We start from the raw sequence: 21,936 nt of genomic DNA on the forward strand, positions 1-21,936 counted from the left end.
CTAGTGATCTTCACCACCCACTTGTTTCCCCAGTCTAATTTCTCCTAGTCACTCTTGAATCTTACAGAGAAAAAGTCACAATGCTGTCAAATACTAGACTTTCACAAAATAATATCAACTGGAAGTGCTATTTTCACTTACATAGATCCATGTGTTTGTAGCTGTCTTTCCTCCAAACTCCCGGAACAGCAAAAAGATGCCTGCCTTCAGTTCATTATAATTCAGCACACAAGATCAAATATAACAGAAGTATAATCTCATATTTGCTACAATACTGACATTTATTTGTACATTAGGAAAAAAACAAACAGCAATTCCAGTTGTTTACTATAAGGTGATCTGATCAGATACAGTGATTGTGAATGGTTATTCAGAGTGTAGCTACTAACTCTGGCTCAAACAAGCCAGTGAACAGTTTGGTTATTATTATGTAAAAATGAATTTTCTTCCAATTATGGCATCTGACAGTGAACTCCCATTCATTCTGGGAAGTGATTTGGAAATCCCATAATGTAAATTTAGATGAAAATCTATTAACTTCTCCCAAACAATTTCTCTTAAGTGTGGGTGGAGAGAGAGATATTGCAGAATTTGAGAGAAAATCTAAAATGTTGTCCTAAGATTGTGTTCCTTGAAGCTGAAACACAGTGTCCCTACAGACTATGATGGGAATTGGTTGAATAATGACCTATGGCTGGTGCCAGGAAAATTAAAAATTCTTGGGGTTTTAATTTGTCCTGTTATTGTCTATAAATTAACTATCATTACACATCATTGATTCATTTCTAAGCAGTCTTAGATGATATTCCTAAATTCTAACTACTATTTTATTCAAAAAACAGTAGGTATATACACACTTAGAAAAATGGAATCAAGAAAGTCTCTCCACAGTTTTAGGCAAGAGAAATTCAGTCCAAGTGTCTTCTCTCAAGGTTGTTATTCCATTGAGAAGGAGATCACATTTTCCCACAAATTAAAATTATTGATACATGGGAAAAAGTAATGCCATGCTTATGTAGTTACTGTACAGAATGAAACTGTAGACATATCACAGACTGCTGTTTATAATAATAATTATAATAATAATACATTTTAATTTATGTGTCGCCTATCTGGCCGATGGCCACTCTAGGCAACGTACATGCAAGGTTAAAAACACCATACAGTAAAATACAATAATACAATATATGAACAGTGCAGCGATACAGGAGCGATAACAATACTAGTGCAGGGTAGGAGGCATATTAGTTATAAAAGCTAACCCTCCCCGGAACACAAACTCTCCTTCCCATGCCTGAAAAAAATATTAGATTTTTTCGAGGATATTCAGCCCTCTCTGTACATCTCTACCATCAGAAACTTCACCTAGCCAAAAACACTTTAAATATTAACAGCAGCAAGGTTACCCATCCTCCCCTAGAGTATCCTGCCATTCTGAACAATTTTAAAAAACACAAAACAAAACTTTCTTTGAAGGTCTTGCCTTCTCCTGCACTTGAGCCAACTTCTACACAGCTCACAAGAAGAAGGGGTGAATATCAGTGTGGCTGCACCTCAGCAAGTTGTGTTGGGACACAATGTTAGCACCACTTATAGTACCTGAAGGGGTGCAGTACAGAAGCTGCCAAGTAAATGAGGCACATTTTGATTGATCATGTAGAAAGCTCCTAAATACAATGCTGAGGTGTGTCACAATAAACTGTTCTGCTTTGATATCTGACAACAAAAAGTCCTTCAAGTTTTATTACGGCATACATCTGCCAGCATTAAAAGTGTACAGGACCTTTGCTGTTAAGCATTGCTCTGATTCAATGGAAGCATAAGGAACCAACAAAAAATCATCTGCCTATCCTACTGTTTGCATTTTTCAAATAACTAACAGAAAACATACACAGAAATGAATCTTTTCTAAAACCTCATTACTATAGTTATAATGTATCTGTCTCCATCAAGATTATGTCAAAGTAAAGCATAAGAGGTCAGCTGTACTGGAAACAGCCCAAAGAAATAATAATTTCCACATATAAACAGAAACACATTTTATCATCAATTAAAGTTATAGTTGTTTGTATAAGTACAAAATCCAGACATAATTGTCCTTCACGTTCACTCCCGAAGGCATTCTTTAGTTCACTGATTTTGCTGTACATAAAAATAGTTGATACTGAATCTACTCGTATTAATTACAAACAGAACACCTGTTCCTCTTTCAACCTGGCAAACTCAAGAGGGGCTATTGAAGCATTTAAGGGAATATGAAGGGCTGCACTGTGAAAATCCATTAGGCACTTCTGAAAATTCCTGGCTTTGCAGTTCTTTCTGATTTGTTTCGCAGAATAAAGTTACAAAAGTACAGTAAACATTCCACCTGCATTCACTGATCCACATTTCTTTTCAAGTCACTAGCCCTCACAAATTTCATAAAGAAAGGGTACTGGAGAGTTTGGAACTTGCCTGCAAGTACCTTTGACAACCTGTGGGGTTAAGAGAGAAAGTAATTCAGTCAGAATATGTATTGTGTCACACTAAGCAGCAGTCCCACAGTGTTCATTGCTGTCACTTACTTTTATGTAAGTGTTCAGGGGACTGTGTTTTTATTATTCATGAAATGTGTGTCTCATCATTCCTTCCCACAGCTCAGAATGATGGTTATCCCATAATTCATGCAACAGAAACACAAACTTAAATCTGAACTAAGATCCAGACTTTTGCCGTTGTTTAATTCCCAAACATATCGATGCAAAGTGAAGCATGAAGAGACCAAACAGCTCCTGTGAAAACCTTATAAAAAAGGGAGAAAGTGCCAGAACAGGCCTCTAAAAAGTCCAGTTCATAAAAGCTCATGGTGAATCCTTTTTTATTTCAGCCTGTGGTGAAGAAAACAGCTGTGGGCAGGTAATGAGACTCATTCATCAGAAACCAAAGCTAGCAGGTTTAGAGGACATCACACACCACCTCAGAAAGGTTAGTAAATGGGTAGATTCTGCAAGCACATTATGAATGAATGAATGAAGCTTTATTTTTACCCCGCCCTTTTTCCAAACTGGAACTCAGGGCGGCTTACAAATAAAACTACATGTAGTTAAAAACATACAAAAATATACAATTAAGATACAATTAAACTATACGCAACCTTAAAACCATGAAACAAGGACTTAAAATACTAAAAAACAATTTAAAATAATACAAATAACAGCATAAAACAATAAACAAACCTTGTAGAGCCCAATCCTAAACACTTTCTATCTCAAAAGCCTGTCGGAATAAAAAAGCCTTTACTTGCCGACGGAAGGATGGCAAGGAGGGGCCATTCATGCCTCCCTAGGAAGGGAGTTCCAGAACCTGGGAGCAGCCACCGAGAAGGCCCTATCTCGCGTCCCCACCAATCGTGCTTGTGAAGGTGTTGGGACTGAGAGAAGGGCCTCTCCTGAAGATCTCAGGGCCCGGGCAGGCTCATATAGGGAGATACAGTCTGACAAATAGCCTGGACCTAGGCCGTATAGGGCTTTATAGGTCAAAGCCAGCACTTTGAATTGTGACCGGAAACAGACTGGCAGCCAGTGGAGCTGTTGTAACAAGGGAGTTGTATGGTCCCTGTAACCAGCCCCAGTTAACACTCTGGCTGTAGCTCTTTGTACAAGTTTAAGTTTCCGAACAGTCTTTCATTACATGCACTGTTCCACTGCAAGCAGGGTACCATGCTATGAGCTCAGAGATGGTGTGAATTAAAAGATGAGTGAACATCCACCTGTTTGTGTTTGAGGCAATTAGGCTTTTGTGAGCATTCCCTTTGATGACTCACAAAAAACAGCGAGGACTTTAGCAAGTACTCAAAAGGAATGCTTACAAAATGCTGGTGGTTCTCCCTCTCTTTGCAAGCTATGGTAAGAGGAGGGGGAAAACCAACTCCTTACCTTTGCTTGCAAAGTGAAAGAGGTAACCAACAGAGAGGGAGGGTCTCTCACTAGCCAGGCAGTCCTCCATCTTGTCTGCCCAGATGCTGAAGTTGTTGCAATGACATTTCTGAGCACTCTCTGAAGCATGTTTCCTGTAGATATCACGACACAGTGAGACACGGTGAGACCAGAGTTCAATTTCGGAGGCCCCCCTCGTAATTCTGGTCTCCGCTTTTATTTTACCTCCGCCTGGAGGCGTGGATTATTCTTTCTCCATAAACAGCCTATGACCTTTAACTATTGTATAACATCACGTACATACATAGTACAACAGCCTTATCTACGTGGCAATATGCAGGCAGTTATTTAACCACTACAGATGTCAGTATCCTTTACAGCCATAAAGTTAACCACATCCTGTTTTTCCACTGGTCAGATCGCAATGTCTTGAGAGATAGTGTACTGAGAACAGCAGCGTGGTTTGCCAACGTATGCTGTTCATTCAGTCCACCCCACATCTCCCCCTTTTTTATTTTTTAGCAAAAAGTAATTACTACGTAATGGTCGCGGAGCAACAGGTGTACACGTCTGGAAAAGGTATTGTAAAAAACAGCATAAGCCTATACTTAAAATGAGTAAAAGAATAGCATATCTAAGAATCTGACTTAGCCATCCAGTGGGCAGCCAACTCCAAAGCCACTGCCACCAAGTTGTAGGGGCGTCCTGCAAAATGTTATTAGCTAGATCCTTCAAGTTTTTTACCTGTGTTCTGATTTCAAAACTGTTGTCAGTTAAATTAAAACAGCACATATTCTTTATAGTTTCGCACCCCAACTGATGTTGTAATAGCAGGTAATCTATAGCTGCACGATTATCCAAGATAGCTTGTCTTAATATACCCTGCTCTTCATTTAACAAAGCAATGGCTCGAGAGGTGGCATTTATCATCTTAACATAATTACAGGCTAATTTATGTAATTGATTGCTGTTACTTACTGCCAATGCAGGAAGTCCAACAAGGGAGATGGCTAGTGATACACTTTCTGCTTTATTAAGCAATTCCACCTTGTCATTACAATCAGCCGGCATGGTAACAGCTTCTCTTTTCCTACGTTGGGCTAGCAACTCCCTTTTATGAAGGAAAATGGGAACCAGTCGACTCAGGCAACAGATGGTATCAGAAATATTAGCGGGAACATAATTAAAAGTGGTTTCTCCACATGTCCAAAACCATCCACCTGGTAAAGGAATGTGTCCGTACATACTGGATATGTTAATGTGCTGTGTACAATTCCATGTGGGTCTCCCAACCTTTAGACATCCCTTCTGCACCTTATGTCGACTACAATTAACCATCCGAGCACACGTATTATTAATGGAATTTGCAACATGTGATGTAAATAATTGAAAAGCATTAACAGGCAGCTGGAAGGTTGGAGTTCCCCAATTCGAAACAGTATGATATTTAATCTCTGAAGTATTCATGAACCGCCCAAGTCCTGTAATGTTCCCAATATCCCCAGGTGCTTTGCATACGGGTATTAAACATGTTCCCAACATACCCATTTCCTGTACATGTTCAGTCATGCAAAAGTCACTCACATTTGTCATTCTTGCTAACTGAACCCAGATATTGTGTTGAAACCGCATCCCCAACTCCTGCCCCAACCTGTCAGCCCCGGCGCTTCCTAAAATCCAACAAATGCAAAGTACAAAAATAGAATTTGTATTTAAAGACGCAATTAAAGCAAGAATGGTATTCTCAGTTGTCTTGTCCACCCCGGCTTGTTCCATTGCTTTTTCTGCTTGTGTTGCTAAGTTCTTTATCTGGCCCCAAGTCACGGGAGGTTGCGGAACATTCCGACCACGCTTCCTGGAAGACATCCCAGTATCCTGAAGTTGCAGAGAAAAATTAGGGATGGGATTCTTAAGATTATCGTGCCAGGACATCGTCTTTCCAGGGCCGGATACACCTAGCAGGTACCCACACAGGACCGTCAGGCGTAGACACAGCCGCGTAACCTCGACCCCACGTTATAAGCGGAACTGGGCCTTTCCACTCTGGATTTGGTAGTTGCCGAAACTGCACCCGCGGGGCAGGTAGAGACTCCGACTGCTGAAAATGCCGCTGCGCTCGAGTAGAAAAGGAAAAATGAGTATTGGGAGATTGAGACAAATTTAAATGATTAATGGTAAACAACACTTGTGCCAGCCACTCCTCTTTGGTGGCCAATCCCAGTGGTACTCCTCCTTTTTGTTTTTGTTTAAGCAAATGCTCTTTAAGGGTACGATTGGTACGTTCGACGACAGCTTGACCTGTAGAATTATAAGGAATACCAAACAAATGTGTAATGGACCACTTAGTGCAAAACTGTGCAAATTGCTGTGAAACATATGCAGGGCCATTATCAGTTTTTATCGTCTGAGGTTGGCCCATGATGGCAATAGAACGAATGACATGATTAATAACATTCTTAGTTTTTTCCCCTTTCTGAGGAGTTACCCATATGTATCCGGAATATGTATCTACTGTAACATGCAAATACTTCCATGGGGAGAAAGTAGGAAAATGTGTAACATCCATTTGCCACAACTGGTTAACTATGAGACCTCGTGGGTTCACTCCTGGTTCTGGGGATAGAGTTAACTGTGTGCATTGGGGACATTGTTGAATAATGGCAGAGGCTTCCTGGGCAGTAAGATGGAATTGCTTCTGGAGTGCTTTAGCATTTTGATGATGAAGGGCATGACTTTCTATGGGTGTGCAAAGGAGGGCACGAAGAGCCTGATCAGCATATTGATTACCTTCTGTTAACAATCCTGGGAAAGGTTGATGACTGCGAATATGAAATATAGCAAATCGACAAGACCGAGTATGTATGAGTTTTTGAAGTGTAAGCATAAGAGCAAGTAGATTAGTGTCCAGCATGGGAGAGACATAACTACCGGGTAATGCAAGTACAACATTCTTAACATAAAGACTATCGGTAATAATGTTAACCTCCTGATCTGCAAAAGTCAACAGCGCCATACTAACAGCGGCCAACTCAGATCTCTGAGCGGAAGTTTGGGGTAAGGTGAAAATTGTCTTCCAAACCCCCTGCTCGTGCCATGCAACAACCCCTCTAGTTGGACTGCCATCAGTATAGACCGTGACCGCAGGTAAGGGTTGTAAACTGATTACAGATTGAAACTGGATAGGAATTTTTTGTGTAATTTGAAGCCGTGGATCTGATGAGGAACGACATGAAATTGTGCCCAAATAAGAGACTAAAGCCCATTGAAGGTCATCAGAAAGTGCAACAGCATTTTCCCATGTGTAAAGTTTAAGAGGCAACGAAATTTCAACCGGATCGATACCTAATAATTGCCTTGATCGTAATCGTGCTTTTTGGATTATTTCTGCTGCTTGCATTGGCAAAGTTGTGATAGATGACTTTGGTGTATGGGCTAAGTAAAGCCACTCTATTATATGTGTCGCATTGGAGCCTGACTCCTGAGTGAGTGCAGCAAAAAGTTGGCTTCCATCAAATAAAACAAATAAAATCAGTGGTTTATTCAATATTTGTCGATCCACCCAAATAGCTTTTAACGTTGTAGAAACTAATTCTAGGGATTGCCTTGCCTGTTCCGTTAAAGTAATAATATCTGCAGGTTGACGTCCTTGTTTTAAACATTCAAATAAAGGCCCCATGTCTTGAGTGGTAAGTTTACAATATGGTCGAATCCAATTAATAGAACCCAAGAATTGTTGTAGTTCTACATAAGTTGGCTTCATTGACAAAGTAAGACAGGGCAATACAGGAGTGGAGTAGGATTGCATTAATTTATGTCCTAAATACAGAAATGGTTCTTTGAGTTGTACCTTTTCAGGGGCAATCTGCAACCCTGACTGTGACAAATGATCAGTAAGGTGTTGTTGCCACATAGATGGGAGGGTTCTCCCAGCCACCAAGATGTCATCCATATAATGGTAGACCAATAATGTAGGGTATTGAGCCCGAAAGGGTCGCAGGGCCATGTCTACAAACTGTTGACATAGGGTTGGACTATTTAACATGCCCTGAGGTAGCACTTTCCATTGATATCGTTGCGCAGGGCCAGAGTTATTATATACGGGAACAGTAAACGCAAATTTCGGTGCGTCTTGCGCTTGTAACGGTATTGTGAAAAAGCAATCTTTCAGGTCTATAATAGCTAAGGAATAGTCATATGGAATTAAATTTGGATTAGGCGTCCCACATTGTAGCGGACCCATGGGCACAATTAATTTATTTATTTCTCGTAAATCATGTAAGAGCCTCCACTTTCCAGATTTCTTTTTAATCACAAACACTGGGGTGTTATAAGGGCTATTACTTTCTGCTATATGATCAGCTTCCAGTTGCTCCTTTACCAGTTGGTGCAGAGCTTCTAATTTTTCTTTGGGTAAGGGCCATTGTTCTACCCAAATGGGTATGTCTGTCTTCCATTGTAAAGGAAGAGCTGCCTTTTGTTGGCTAATCATTAATAACAATGGTGGTCTGGAATTGCTCCAGTAAATCCCTTCCCCACAGATTTACTGAAATGTCCAAAATACAAGGGCGAATGTGGGCTATACGATCACCATCAAGAGCAACAACTTGTATCCAATCCTTACTCCGTTTTGAATCCTGAGCTCCGCCCACTCCCCACACAGAAGGGGCCACTTCTACTGGCCAAGAGGATGGCCAGTTATGTTCAGCAATTACTGTGACATCTGCCCCAGAATCTATAATACCTTCAAAAATAACATTGTTTAAACAATACTTACGAACCGGTTTCTCCCTGGTCACTTCTGCCAGTACTGCAGCTACCTGTGGATGGAAAGGATTACCTGAAATACTCACACTCGGCGATTTCGTCCTTGTAGATCCGAATCCACCAGTACGTTTTTGGGAGGAAGTGTTCGATGTGAAAAGACGATATGGCAATAACAATAGTTGCGCAAAAGAATCTCCCTTCTTCAACTGAAGGGGAAGGTGACTCCAATACTGAATATAAATAATTCCCTGATAATCAGAATCAATAACACCAGGTACCACCATTATATTATTCTTGGAAGCAGAGGATCGCGGTAGTACAAGGCCTACGGTGCCTTCTGGTAAAGGGCCAGTGAGTGTGGTAGGCATTAAAAGAACTGCTCCAGGCAAAGGAACATCTTTTGACTCTGCATGTATTAAATCAATTCCAGCGCTTCCTTGAGTAGCAGGGGTGGGTACACTTCCTTGAGATTCGGGGCTGGAAGCCTGCCCCAAGTTCAGTTTCCCTCAATAGGACGGGAAGACACATTGGTATTGGTAGTGGGAGCTGAACGACACTGATTAGCCCAATGATAACCCTTTTTACATTTCGGACAGATCTTCTTTGGCCGGTTTGTAACAGTGCCCCCACCTTTAAATGCTCCTCCGCCAGGAGCCCGACATTCCCTTCTGAAATGACCAGGCTTTTGACAATTAAAACAATTGCCTGTAGGTTTGTTACCCTGTCTTAATGCCCCAGCTAACAATGTCATGGCATGAACATGTGTACCTACCTCTGCACAAGCTTGAATCATGTCTCCCAATTCATATTGCGGTCTATGAATAATGTTTTTCAAAATCTTTTTACAGTCTGTGTTAGAATTCTCGTAAGCTAATTTTAACAATAATTCCCCTTGTGCCTGAGGGTTATCAACCTGCCGTGTCAGAGCCTCTTTCAAACGGTCAACAAACTGAAAATAGGGCTCTGTTGCTTGCTGCCGTACATTCGTAAAAGAACGTAAGGGTTCTTTCCCAGCAGGCACCTTTTTAAATGCTTTCTGTATACACTCAGCAGTTCGATGAAATGCGGCTTCAGGCAATACCCCTTGTTGTGCTATGGTAGCAAAATTACCTGACCCATAAATTTGCTCGGGAATGATATTAGCATCCCCAGCTGCTATAGCAGCATGTCTAAATTCTTGGTCCCAAACTACATATTGCGAAGGAGTCAAAATCATCCTAAAGAGATCCTTCCAATCTTGAGGGATCATGTTATATCCAGTAGCTACTCCTTCCAACATCCCTTGTACATAATTAGCCGTAATCCCATATTCTCTTACTGCCTTATTTATTTCTCTAATAACAGAAAACGGAAGAGCTGTCCAAGTTGCTATGCGATTATTAGCATTATTAGGATCTGGCTGATATGTAACGGGAAAAGCTGAAATTGTACCCTCCCAGTCTCCCATTTCTTCCATAGATAATAATCCTGAGGCTGCAGCCTGAGCTATGGCTGCTTTAACCTTCCCAGTCACCTGTTCTTGTTGGACTGGAGGGCTATATGGAGGAGCATTTACAAATTTCTCAATATCCTTTTCAGGTGTAGGTAAAGAAAGTTGGGGATAAAGAGGAGTTTTCTGGTCAGAATTGGCAAACAGCGATGTCTCTTTTATCCCTAAATGACTAATGGCCTCAGCACACTTTTGCCATAATAAGAGATGGTGAATAGGTGCTCTTGGTTCTTCATGTAATTTTCTCCCTATCTTTATCCAATCTGACTGACGTAGTGATCCTTGCTCTGGATACCATGGACATTGACATTGAATTGTTTTTAACAATGATTCAATGTGAGAACGACTTACAAAAGCTGAGGTATCCTGTTTTAAAATTTTTTGTAGCTCTTGTGCATGAACCTTCTGCTGAGCTGACAATTCCCCCCCCATACTCACGAATGGGAGCTGTACGCTGAGGTGCACCGTTGGCTGATCCTGCCAGTGGGTATGAGGGTGTTTGTTCTGAATCACGTCGGGGTCACCAGATGTAGATATCACGACACAGTGAGACACGGTGAGACCAGAGTTCAATTTCGGAGGCCCCCCTCGTAATTCTGGTCTCCGCTTTTATTTTACCTCCGCCTGGAGGCGTGGATTATTCTTTCTCCATAAACAGCCTATGACCTTTAACTATTGTATAACATCACGTACATACATAGTACAACAGCCTTATCTACGTGGCAATATGCAGGCAGTTATTTAACCACTACAGATGTCAGTATCCTTTACAGCCATAAAGTTAACCACATCCTGTTTTTCCACTGGTCAGATCGCAATGTCTTGAGAGATAGTGTACTGAGAACAGCAGCGTGGTTTGCCAACGTATGCTGTTCATTCAGTCCACCCCACAGTTTCCTTGTAAGGATCATGAGGATTGTAGTCTTATGAAACTCCAAATGCCTGAACCTGAAATGTTCCTCTTAGAGGCCCCTCTAAGTCAGAATCCCCCCCTAAATGTAACGATACCGCAGCACGGAGGAGCCTCAGTTGGCGGTTAGTTTTACCCTATTGATGGTGTGTTGTTGCGATAGTAATCCTGCTCAGTACAAGAGACATTTGGTGTTATGTCTTATGAAACTACCATGCATGGCTCACAACTGTACCATCAAAAAAAATACCATCATAAAAAAGAACAAATGTCATTATCTAAATATCTGTTTGATCACTTTGATTGTGTAAGCACTTGTTGAAAAGGCAGTTATATACATTGCAATATGCCCTTACGTTTTAAAATGAACTAGTATTTTGTTTTCATGCATAACCGTAGACTGCAAACTTTGGATTGCAAACTGCATTTTTGCAGGTACTGTGAAATTAACTGGTAGATTGTAAGTACCAGCAGGATTGCCTTTATTTGCTGCACATGCTTTGTACAAAAAACAAGGAATGATTTCCAACTGAGTCATTCAGGGTAGACTCACTGAACTCAACGGAGAAGTTACTTAAGTCCATTGATTTCAATAGGTCTACTCTGACTCAGTTGGATATCATTTGCAAACCTGTGTTAGAGCTGTTCATCATTTTGTAAACCATCCAGAGAGCTTTGGCTATGGGGCGGTATATAAATGTAATAAATAATATTTAGTTATTTATTTAAAATATTTCTATCCCGCCCTTCTACCCCACAACAGGGCACTCAGGGCGGCTACAATAAAAATGCATACATACATAATAAAATACACAATAAAAACACAAAACATTACAGTAGATTAAAATGCATAAAATACTATTAAAATACATAAAATGCAATCATGCATACGCATACAAACATGCATGTATATATGTGCATGCACGTATAAAAAAGTGAGACTAAAAGAACTTAAGATTTAAAAATGAAGAATAAAAAGCTTAAAACAGTATCAGGCTGACCCGTCAGTCCCAACGAAAGGCTCTCCAGAACAAAATAGTTTTGACAAGTTTCCGGAAGGCCATCAGAGAGGGAGCAAAATGGGCTTCTCGGGGCAGGGAATTCCAAAGTCTGGGAGCCACAATTGAAAAGGCTCTCTCCCACATGCCTGTCAATCTAACTTGTTTCATTCCAGGCACGCAGAGGAGACCAGAGGTAGATGATCTTAGATGCAGGCTAGAAACATATGGACGTAAGCGGTCCTTTAGGTACACTGGTCCAAGGCCATTTAGGGCTTTAAAGGTCAAAACCAGCACTTTGAATTGGGCTCGAAAACAAATTGGGAGCCAGTGGAGTCGATAAATAATAACATTTCCAGAAATATTTTTCCAATTTAGTGAATCTTGGTTTGTTACAAAACCAAGCCAATAGAAGTCCTATGTGTTGCTTGCATAGTGGTTATAATTAACCAATCAATTTTACAATCCCTACCTCAACTTCATTCTCTCTCTCTCTTTCTCTCTCTCTGTTTTCTTCATTAAAAATAATTTCACAAGAAATTATAAGGACATGTTTTGTAGCTTTTGTAGCACCTTTCCAATGAGAACTTATACAACCAAATTGGTCTAATAGAGACTGATGTCATGGGCCCCATGGCACATTCCTGGAGTAATCACAAGGAAGAGGAGGAAGTCTGGGATCCTGGGGAGGGGGCCCAGTGGGTTGCAACAGGAAGGGACTGAAACAGGAGGCTTCAGTGCTTTTGACAGTGATAGCTCTGCCCCTGTAATTCTAGTTACAACTAAAGAAACACTGTCTGATCCAGCCCCTTTCTCTCCTTGCATCCCTCCCTCATCGCCTGAGCCTCCACTGCTCATTCATCCTGTTGAAGAAGGGGGATTGGAGGCTCAACCAGAGGTAGTGTCCAAGGAGGATTTCAATGAACTACTGCTGCCACCAAGGCCACACAGGCAGATATGCAGGCGCTCACAGATGGAGCCAGCTTTTTATCCTGACTATAGGAGTAACAGATTGCTAGCCCAATCCCATTCAGATAAACCCTCCCCATGCAAATAGAGCACCTGCCCCGAGCCCATTTAAAGGATTTCAAAGGGTGTATTTAATTGCTGCGACAATGTATTAGCTTGAGTATTCATGTCTAGTTATGCTGTGTAGAGATTCAGAACTCTGTGTAACCTGTAAGCTGATCTATGAAATGTTGTAAGCTTGAGGTTTCACATTAAACATAACAGAGAAGGACACACCAGTGAGTCAGTCTGGATCCAACGGAGTTGGCCAGGACAACCAACATAATCTTTGCAATAACAGCCACCTCGATTACAGCCTCTTCAGCTCAGAGGTGTATGAAACAATCAAAACCATCTGTATACACTTGTCACTTCCTGACACAGAATACATTATGCTTCCTTACTAAGAAGCAAAGCAATGTTGAATTTGTCTGTCCCCATGACTACAAGGTGAGTATACCTTAAAATGAAATTAGGGCTCTTCACCAACATTCGGGAAGTTCGTCAAAACTTTATCGACAGCCAGTACAGTGAATCTCCTTAAACACATGCGGAAACTGTGCTTTCCCACAGCCAGAGCAGCTTTAGAAATTTGCAGTCAGCTACAACATGGCAAGCTCACAGAACATAGCACAAGCGCATATTTAAGGAAAAAACAAGATTTATCTGAACTCAGAGGAAAAACAAAAGAGAACAGCTAGTCCAACAATTTTATTTGCAGCCTCAAAGTAAAGCAGTCCAGAAGTTTCCTTACGTTCATGCGATGTCTGTTTCTAGAATATCTTCAGTTTTAAGAGCCAGCCCCTTATCAAATGTTCTTGTTTCTTTCCCTTTCTTCTTCCTATGTCTTTTTTGACAGTAACTTGAAAAGAAATTTGCAAAATTAATCTGTGTAATTAAATGCAAATCTAGTACATAAATTCAGAAATTGATGAGTTTGACCAATGCATATGTCTTACATATAATTTATTTCTAACAAATCTAGAAAATATTTCCAAGTATATCCCATGTAAGAAAAGAAATATTCTCTCCAAATGAAATCAATGAAGAGATTGTGTTTTTGGAACTAAACAGGCCTTTGCCATAGTATTCAAGCCCCACTGAGGTAAAAAGAATGCTGTGGGCCGTTAGGTGGTCACTCATCATATTAGACTGACCAAATTAGTCTTGTACAGTTAACTTTATGTCACAACTGTAGGAGCCTTTGAAGAAAGAAGAATATGAACAGTAGCCCCTCAGAGGAAGAAGCACTGTTAGCACATGCTAACAAGAGGGTTTCATTTGCATACTGGGAGGAAGTACAAAAGAACCATGGGACCTGAGTTAGGAAGCAGAAAGATGCCTAAGAGCCAACTGTAGTGTTTGTTCTGTTTGAGATGTTTCTATTGTGGCTTCTTAGAGAGGAATCTTCTTGAGGAAGGCCTAAACTGCTCCCTCATATAGCTCAGCAAAGAGGGACTGCTGTTGGAAGTGATGGAGGAGCATGAGGGCTTTGTGCTAGATGCTGGTTGAAATCAAAGAGCTACTGATAGGAGGTGGTAGAGAATTCACTACACCATTCCTTCAGGGAACATTCAGAGAGCTTACAATCAGTTTCTCAAGAGTCAGCAATAGAAGCAGGCAAACTATCTGTGGAGAGAAGGCAACTGAGGCAAGATAACCCAAGCGGAATCATCCCTTTATTAAACTACTGAAGAACAAGCCGAGATCCTGGACTTGCTTTGAAAGCTCCAGACCGAAGCATGGGCTGGGATCTTAAGCATGTTCCAGATTGGCCGAGCTACCTCTTGAAGAGTAACACCACCCAAGCTCTGGAATTACCACTTAGATTGCCGCAGCTGCTCATTTGAAAAAAAAAAAAACCAGACTCTGGGATACCTAGAGAAACAGGAATTGTGATTTATTATGTTAGTGTGGCTCTCTTTTGCTTAGCATGTTGTAAATAAAAATACTTTGACATTATACTCATGGTCCGTGAATCATGTGGCACATCGCCCAGTCAAAATGAGTTCTCAGGATAACAGGGGTTCAGACCAGTAAGAAATCCTCTCCCTGCAATTTACACACATCCCTTAGGTGGTCCAATGGTTACAAGTCCATGTAAATTTAATGAGCACTGTCCACTCTTCAAAACAAATTTAACTTTGCTGATAAGGCAAGCAAAAATAAATAAATAAATGAGGAACATGTTGCTAAAAACATTGAAACCAACCAGAAAATATTGAAGAACTTCAGAAACAGGAAACCTGCCAGGGAGATGGTTGGAATGGAAGACTGCAAAGTTGAAAAAGGAGTGCTAAAGGAGGATGGATATCACATTGGAGCTGGATGAGTAAGTAGTATCAGTCTTCGCTGAAGATGTAGAACAAACACCTGTGCCTGAACTGAACAAGAGATGGCATCTAAAGAACAGAGTCAAATATAGGTGGAAAAAGATGAAACTTGTAAGGCTTATTAACAATTTGAAGATTTTCTAGTTACTGAATCCAGATGGCATCCATCCAAGAATTCTGAAACAATTCAAATCTGAAATTTCTGGTCTTCTAATAAAAATATGAAACTTGTCCTTAAAATCAGCCTCCTTATCAGAGGGCTTAAAAGTAGCCATAAGACAGATTTTGGAAAAAGGATTGGGGGGATCCAAGAAATTGCAGGCCAGTTAGCTTAACGTATTTGCTGGTTAAACTGGAACCAATGATTAAAAATAACAAAGTTAAGCATATAGAAGAATGTGTCTTGCTGAAGAATTAGTATGGCTTCTACAAAGAGAAATCCTGCTTCACCAACCTTTTGGAGTTATTTTGGTGTGTCAAAAATAGAGATAAAGGTGATCTGGCAGGTGTTCGATACTTGGACTTCTGAAAAGCTTTTACTAAAGTGCCTCATCAACAACTCCTACATTAGCTTAGTAGACATGGAATAAGAAATCTTATGGATTGGTAATTAGTTGAAGAAGAGGAAGTAGAAACAAGACAATGGTTCTCACAATGGCGAAAAGTAAGCAGTGGAGTCTTTCAGTGACCTATATTGGGACTGGTGTTTCTTATTCATAAATAACCTGTAGTTATTTTATTCATTTATGGCATTTATATTTATTACGGCTTAATCGTTAGCATAGGGTGAGCGGAGAAGCAGCCAAATTTATAGATGACACCAGACTGTTCAGAATGGTGAAAACTCAAGTGATCCACAGCTCCAAAAGAAACTCTCAAATCTAGGGGCAAGGGAAGCAAAACGCACATTGGGGCAAAAAATAAAATCCTAAATCCATATATATACTGATAGAGTGGAATTGGTGATGATGAACCAGGAAAGACATATTGGGCTAATGGTGGGTAGCTAATTAAATCATCAATTCAGTGCACAGCAGCTGTGAAAAAGGGATACTCCATATTAGAAAAGGGTTTGAAACTAAAAATTCCAGTATCATAATGCCACATTTTGCATACTGTACACTGATCTAGTTGCCCATGTCAAAGAGAGCATTGTAGAGCTGGGGTAAAACAATCAAGGGAAAAGATGATAGAAGTTTAAAAAATTACATGTGGAATGGAAAATGTAGAAAGAAGCTTTTCCTCCCGCTTATATGAATACTAGAGAACTCAGGCTCGTCCAATTAAACCAGCTGGCAGGAGATTGAGAACAGACCAAAAAAGTGCTTCTTTTCACAAGACATAATTAAGTTATGGAATTTGCTGCCACAAGATATGGTGATGGGCACTATAGATGGCGTTTAAGGGAATTAGACAAATGCATGGAGGATAAATAAGCCTATCTTTGGGTCTCATCACAGCTAAAATGTAGCCTCCAAGTATGCCGCTGAATATCAGCTGAGGAACAACAGTAGAGAACTGTAACAGTTTTGCCCTGCTTGTGCGTTTCCCGGAGGCATCTGGTTGCCCATTATGGGAAGCTGGATGCTGCAGGGCTCTTCTGCCCTTATGACAGACCCAGACAGATATGAGTAGAAGGGAAAATGGCAATAGTAAAAAAAAATCAAAAGTGGGTTTCATATTTCTGACTGGGGTTAAAGGCCGGTCCTGGGTCTGGAAACCCAAGCTCAGACAAGCGACTTAAAAAGATATAAGCAACATTTCCCCTTTAAAAAATAATATATAGCTACTTTTGGAGCACTAGGAACCTTTTACTGATAAGCTGTTCAGTTATTAATAACTGAAGCCAAGGAACACCAAAGTGAACTCCCTGTGCTTTCACATCAGCATACTTACTGAGTGGAAGTGCATATACATGCAATCAGGAGAATAAGCAGCACCATAACAGCTATCAAAGAAATCACCACAACTTGACCTTCATCTCCTCTCAAGTAAAACAGGTCCAACCTCTCACATCGTGCACCAGTGTAACCTTTCTCACAGCTGTAAAAGAGAGACAGGAGAAGTGAAGATACATAAACCACATTGTGGCTAGAGCCCCTTCCTTGCAATGCTAAAGTCTCTACCTGCCAGATAGCCCCTGCAGATACTTTGCACAGAGGCAGATCAGAAAAAGTCAGATTTACAATCCCATTGCCAGCCTCATTTTGGAAGGGGAATAAGTCAGTCTCCGTCTGCTCAACCCTTGCTCTGCTTAGACTGACGTCACTGTGTAAAGCTAAGTCTGTAGGTGTAGGGCCTTTTCCACAGCAACACCGCAGTTATGGAATTAATAGGGAGGTTTGCTAGCTTGAAACATCTGTTTTATGAGTGTTTTCAGATTGCCTCCATGGGAGAGGCCACATCTAGTTCTCTGCTTGTTTTAATATTTTTACTACTTTGCTTGGATCTTATTGAGATCTCTTATTGAGATTATGTTCTGGTTTTCTGCTGTCATTGTTTATAAAAGTTTGATGTTGTAAGTTATTTTGAACATTTTGAAATAGAGGCCTAGAAGCTTCTTTAAAACAAGCAAACTCTGTGCTACTCTCTGGTGGCTGCCTATTGCAGGGGAAGGTCAGAAGACTAAGCTGTTGTTTCAAGATCATCTGCCATTACTAAATCTTCTCACTAAGAATCCCCAGTATTTTATGTGCCTTTCTGTCTATCAAGAACTCTGAGGCAGCTGACAGTATAAACAAAAACAACAACAGCATAAGAACTAATAAGCAGTGAAAAAGAAAACAAACATCCATGAGATAGGCACCAAGAGGCAGTAATATCAAAGAGGTTCAGTTACCAAACCTAAAAGCCATTTGACAAGACAGTGTTTTCACTGAGCATCTAAAATTAAGGCCGAGGTGAAAGCTTACAATCCCAAATTAAATTTAGGAGCTGAGGCCAAAACTGGGGCTGCACATCAGGGGCCAGTTTCAGGGGAGCTTGCCAGTGGTGACACAGCAAAATGTTTCCTATTTTTGTTTTATTTGTTGCCATTACTGCCATTTAGCAAGCGGTCACCAAATTTTCTCCCCTCAAGAACAACACTACAATGATGATAAGTACAATTCCAGAGGAAATTGGGAGGGAGGGAGAGATGCAGCTACCGGCAAGAAAGCTATGAACACCCTTTTTTGCCAAGTTTTTGACAGGAGCACCAGGCTAATGAATTTTGCCTTAACCTCAAATGTCACACACCCCACAAATAACTGTTGAGATGTCGCTCCCCCATTTTTGCCATCTGCAAATAAGATGGCAAATATAGGCTAGGGGGGTGAGGGGGTTTCACAACCGCCCTATTAACCAATCAGTGAGAGACCTCCTGCAGACATTCCAGAGCACAGAATCATAGAATAGTAGAGTTGGAAGGGGCCTATAAGGCCATTGAGTCCACCCCCTGCTGAATGCAGGAATCCAAATTAAAGCATACTTGACAGGTGGCTGTCCAGCTACCTCCTGAATGCCTCCAATGTTGGAGAGCCCACCACCTCCTGAGGTCATTGGTCCCATTGTCGTACCACTGTAACATTTAGGAAGTTTTTCCTGATGTTCAGCTGAAATCTGGCTTCCTGTAACTTGAGCCCATTATTCCGTGTCCTACAGTCTGGATTGATCAAGAAGAGATCCTGGCAACCTTTCAAGTACTTGAAGAGTGCTATCACATCTCCCCTCAGTCTTCTCTTCTCAAGCTAAACAACCTTCTCATGTAACCACCCACCATGCCCCAAAGAGCAGAGGGGCATGAAACAGAGCCACCGTTGATCATCTGAGTGAGCAGATGAGTTCATTTGGAAGGAGAGATATTGTAGTGCCAGACTGCAAGTGTAAACTTCATGAAATAAATCATTATAGCTCCCCGCTTATGATAAGTACCTATGATAAGTACCATCATAGTCAGATGCAGTATGCTTCTGAAAACCAGTTGCCAGAAGCCACAGGAGGGGAGAGTGCTCTTGCACTCAGGCTTGCCATGGACATCTGGTTGGCCACTGAAATAATCAGATGTTGGACTAGATGGGCCACTGGTCTGATCCAGCAGGCTCTTCTTATGTTCAAGTACATTGTGGAGCTGTAATTTAATATGGTGTTCATTTGTTAACTGCCCTCCCAATGTTATACCTTGGGCAATATCAGCACTGACCCTCAGGGCTCAGATCACCATCTGCTATCCCTCTAACCATAATGTGGAGAAGATGGCTTATCTATTATATGTTGCTTCCCCACCCCCCTTTTGTTTTTATATTAGTGTCCATTTAATGTAACACAGGACCTCTCAGTTCAGTTCTTAATTTCTCTCCACACTGAGAGGAAAAGGAGGATGTGCACAAGACCTGCTCCAGATGTTTCTCCAGGTACAAAGGACATAGACAAAGGTCTGGGGAGCAAAGGACATAGGAACAAGCTGAGAGTCTCTCTATTCCACAGCCACTTTCTCTCTGAAAACAACAACAACTTGGGAACAAACTTCCTTTTCCAGATAGTGTCATCCAAGTGACCTTTTAGTGAAAATAGTCATTATTATCTAACGTGGAAGATTCTGGTCACTTGCTGACATTAAAGACAAATTGGGAAGAGACTTGGAATTTTCACACTTGCATTTCAGTAGGAGCGGCTGCATTATGTCTTTCAAAATATTTTTGACACTCTGGAAGAAGCTCTAGACCTGAAAGGCTAGCTGAGAAAGAACAGGCTCAATTTGCAAATATGCCATTAGCCAAATATTTCCAGAGAGCCAGTCATGCCAGAATTCAGCTGTGTATAAGCAATGTCTTTTTCAATGCTTTGGAACGTCCACATACACGCATGCTGGAGTCTGTTCCACTGCAACGTAATGGCATCTTCCCTTGATACAGTAGTGCTTGTACTCCTCGGGGCACTTAGAAAAATGACCTCCGTACCTCAGTTCTGTGGTGCCATCTAGAAGGAAAAAAGTGGGGGAACACACATTAGGCTCTACCAGAAAGGTAACTATACAACACAAGTGACTTCTATGTTTGATCTATGCAGCTCTAATGGCTTAGTGGGCTCACGAACAGCCGTGCCCTTTCTGTGCATTTTGACATTCTGTTTTTGGCCTGTAATCACAGCCCCAACACACACCATACACACACAACGGAGGGGGCTGGTAGTCAGCCCCCTTCCCCAAACCCTGTTTGAGAATTCCCTCTAGAAAAAAAGCAACAGCAAAATGTTTTCAGAGGGGTGGGTGAATTCCACTTGCCCCCATACTTCAAGCCAGTTTTTTTTAAATCTCACAACTGATTTGTCATTACAGCGCTGTACTTGTGTTCTGAATGTAGAAGAGTTGCCACCTAGGGCTTTTTTTGGGGGGGGGGAAGTGCCCAATAAATAATTTAATTCCAGAAGTTGGAGAACACAGTCAACAAAGGAATTAACCAACATTAAATCAGAAGGAATAATCACACACTCTCTCTCTCTAATGGTGCAATCCTATGCTCCAAATACACTTGACTGGGGAGGGTATGAATGTGGCAAAAGCTCCCTGTGATTATCCTGACATGCAGCTCCACTAGTGCTCCGATGCCAGCATTGCATCAGGAATACACCGGTATTCCCTACCAGTGATGCAACTCTTCAGAGAGCCACAGCAGAGTGGTGACAAATCCCTTATTTCCTCAGACTCCTCTTCTGGCTGACAAAACAGTTGTGTAAGTTAAAATGCTTCCACTGAACCCAATGAAGAGCAGAACAGCCCCACTGCACCACCTCCTCCTGCTCCACCCATGCTGCTGTGACGGAGCAAATGATTCAGACTAACTCCGCAGTCAGTCACAGCACCATGACAGTGAGATCCTAATACAGATGACGGCACTGGCAGCTGGCGGCTCCATGTCAGTGGAGCAGCAGAATCCGCTCCAGGTTTCATTCTGAACTTTCAAGGAGCCGTCCAAGATGCTGAGCCACACTTTCAGCACCTTGGACGGCTCCTTGAAAGTTCAGTCTAAACCCTGACGCAGATTCCACTGCCCCACCGACACGGAGCCAGCAGCTGTCATTGCATGATAGACCACATGGCATGGGCGCACTCGCTCTGGCCTCACATTTGTACACCTCGAGCACATAAGGGGGGGAGGCTTTGATGATGGGAACTATGATGGAAGGGGCACCCAGCATAAGTGATTCTACTCTCTGAGGTAGGTGAGAGAGAGTGACTTGCCCGAGGAGGCCGTCCTGAGCAAGCATTGAAACCCAATCTCCTCAGCCCATTTACGATACTTTCTTTGCTACACCATGCTGATTCTCTGATTGCTTTGGGGAAGGGCCATAGCTCAGTGGTAGAACATCTGCCTCGCATGCAGAAGGTCCCAGGTTCAACCTCCAGCATCGCCAGGTAGGGCTGGGAGAGACCCCCGCCTGAAACCCTGGACAGCTGCTGCCAGTCAGTGCAGACAATACTGAGCTAGATGGACTGACTCAGCATAAGGCAGGTTCTTATGTTCCTCGTGGGACTTTCCTCCAT

At 41.6% G+C, this 21,936-nt stretch overlaps 1 protein-coding gene across 1 annotated transcript in view; it reads right to left on the bottom strand.

Moving 5' to 3' along the window:
* Nucleotides 1–1,046: 1,046 nt before the first annotated feature.
* BTC (betacellulin) overlaps nucleotides 1,047–21,936 on the bottom strand; it is a 40,522-nt gene continuing 19,632 nt past the window's right edge. Inside the window, exons 3-6 of the mRNA XM_061589440.1 lie at nucleotides 20,255–20,372; nucleotides 17,313–17,459; nucleotides 13,838–13,945; nucleotides 1,047–2,474 (exon numbers count right to left, since the gene is read on the bottom strand). Coding sequence (XP_061445424.1) covers nucleotides 13,840–13,945; nucleotides 17,313–17,459; nucleotides 20,255–20,372 — 371 coding nt within the window. The 3' untranslated portion in view covers nucleotides 1,047–2,474; nucleotides 13,838–13,839. The remainder of the gene's footprint in view (nucleotides 2,475–13,837; nucleotides 13,946–17,312; nucleotides 17,460–20,254; nucleotides 20,373–21,936) is intronic.

The sequence above is a fragment of the Rhineura floridana genome, chromosome 11 (assembly GCF_030035675.1).
Source record: "Rhineura floridana isolate rRhiFlo1 chromosome 11, rRhiFlo1.hap2, whole genome shotgun sequence".
NCBI classification, from domain to species: Eukaryota; Metazoa; Chordata; class Lepidosauria; order Squamata; family Rhineuridae; genus Rhineura; species Rhineura floridana.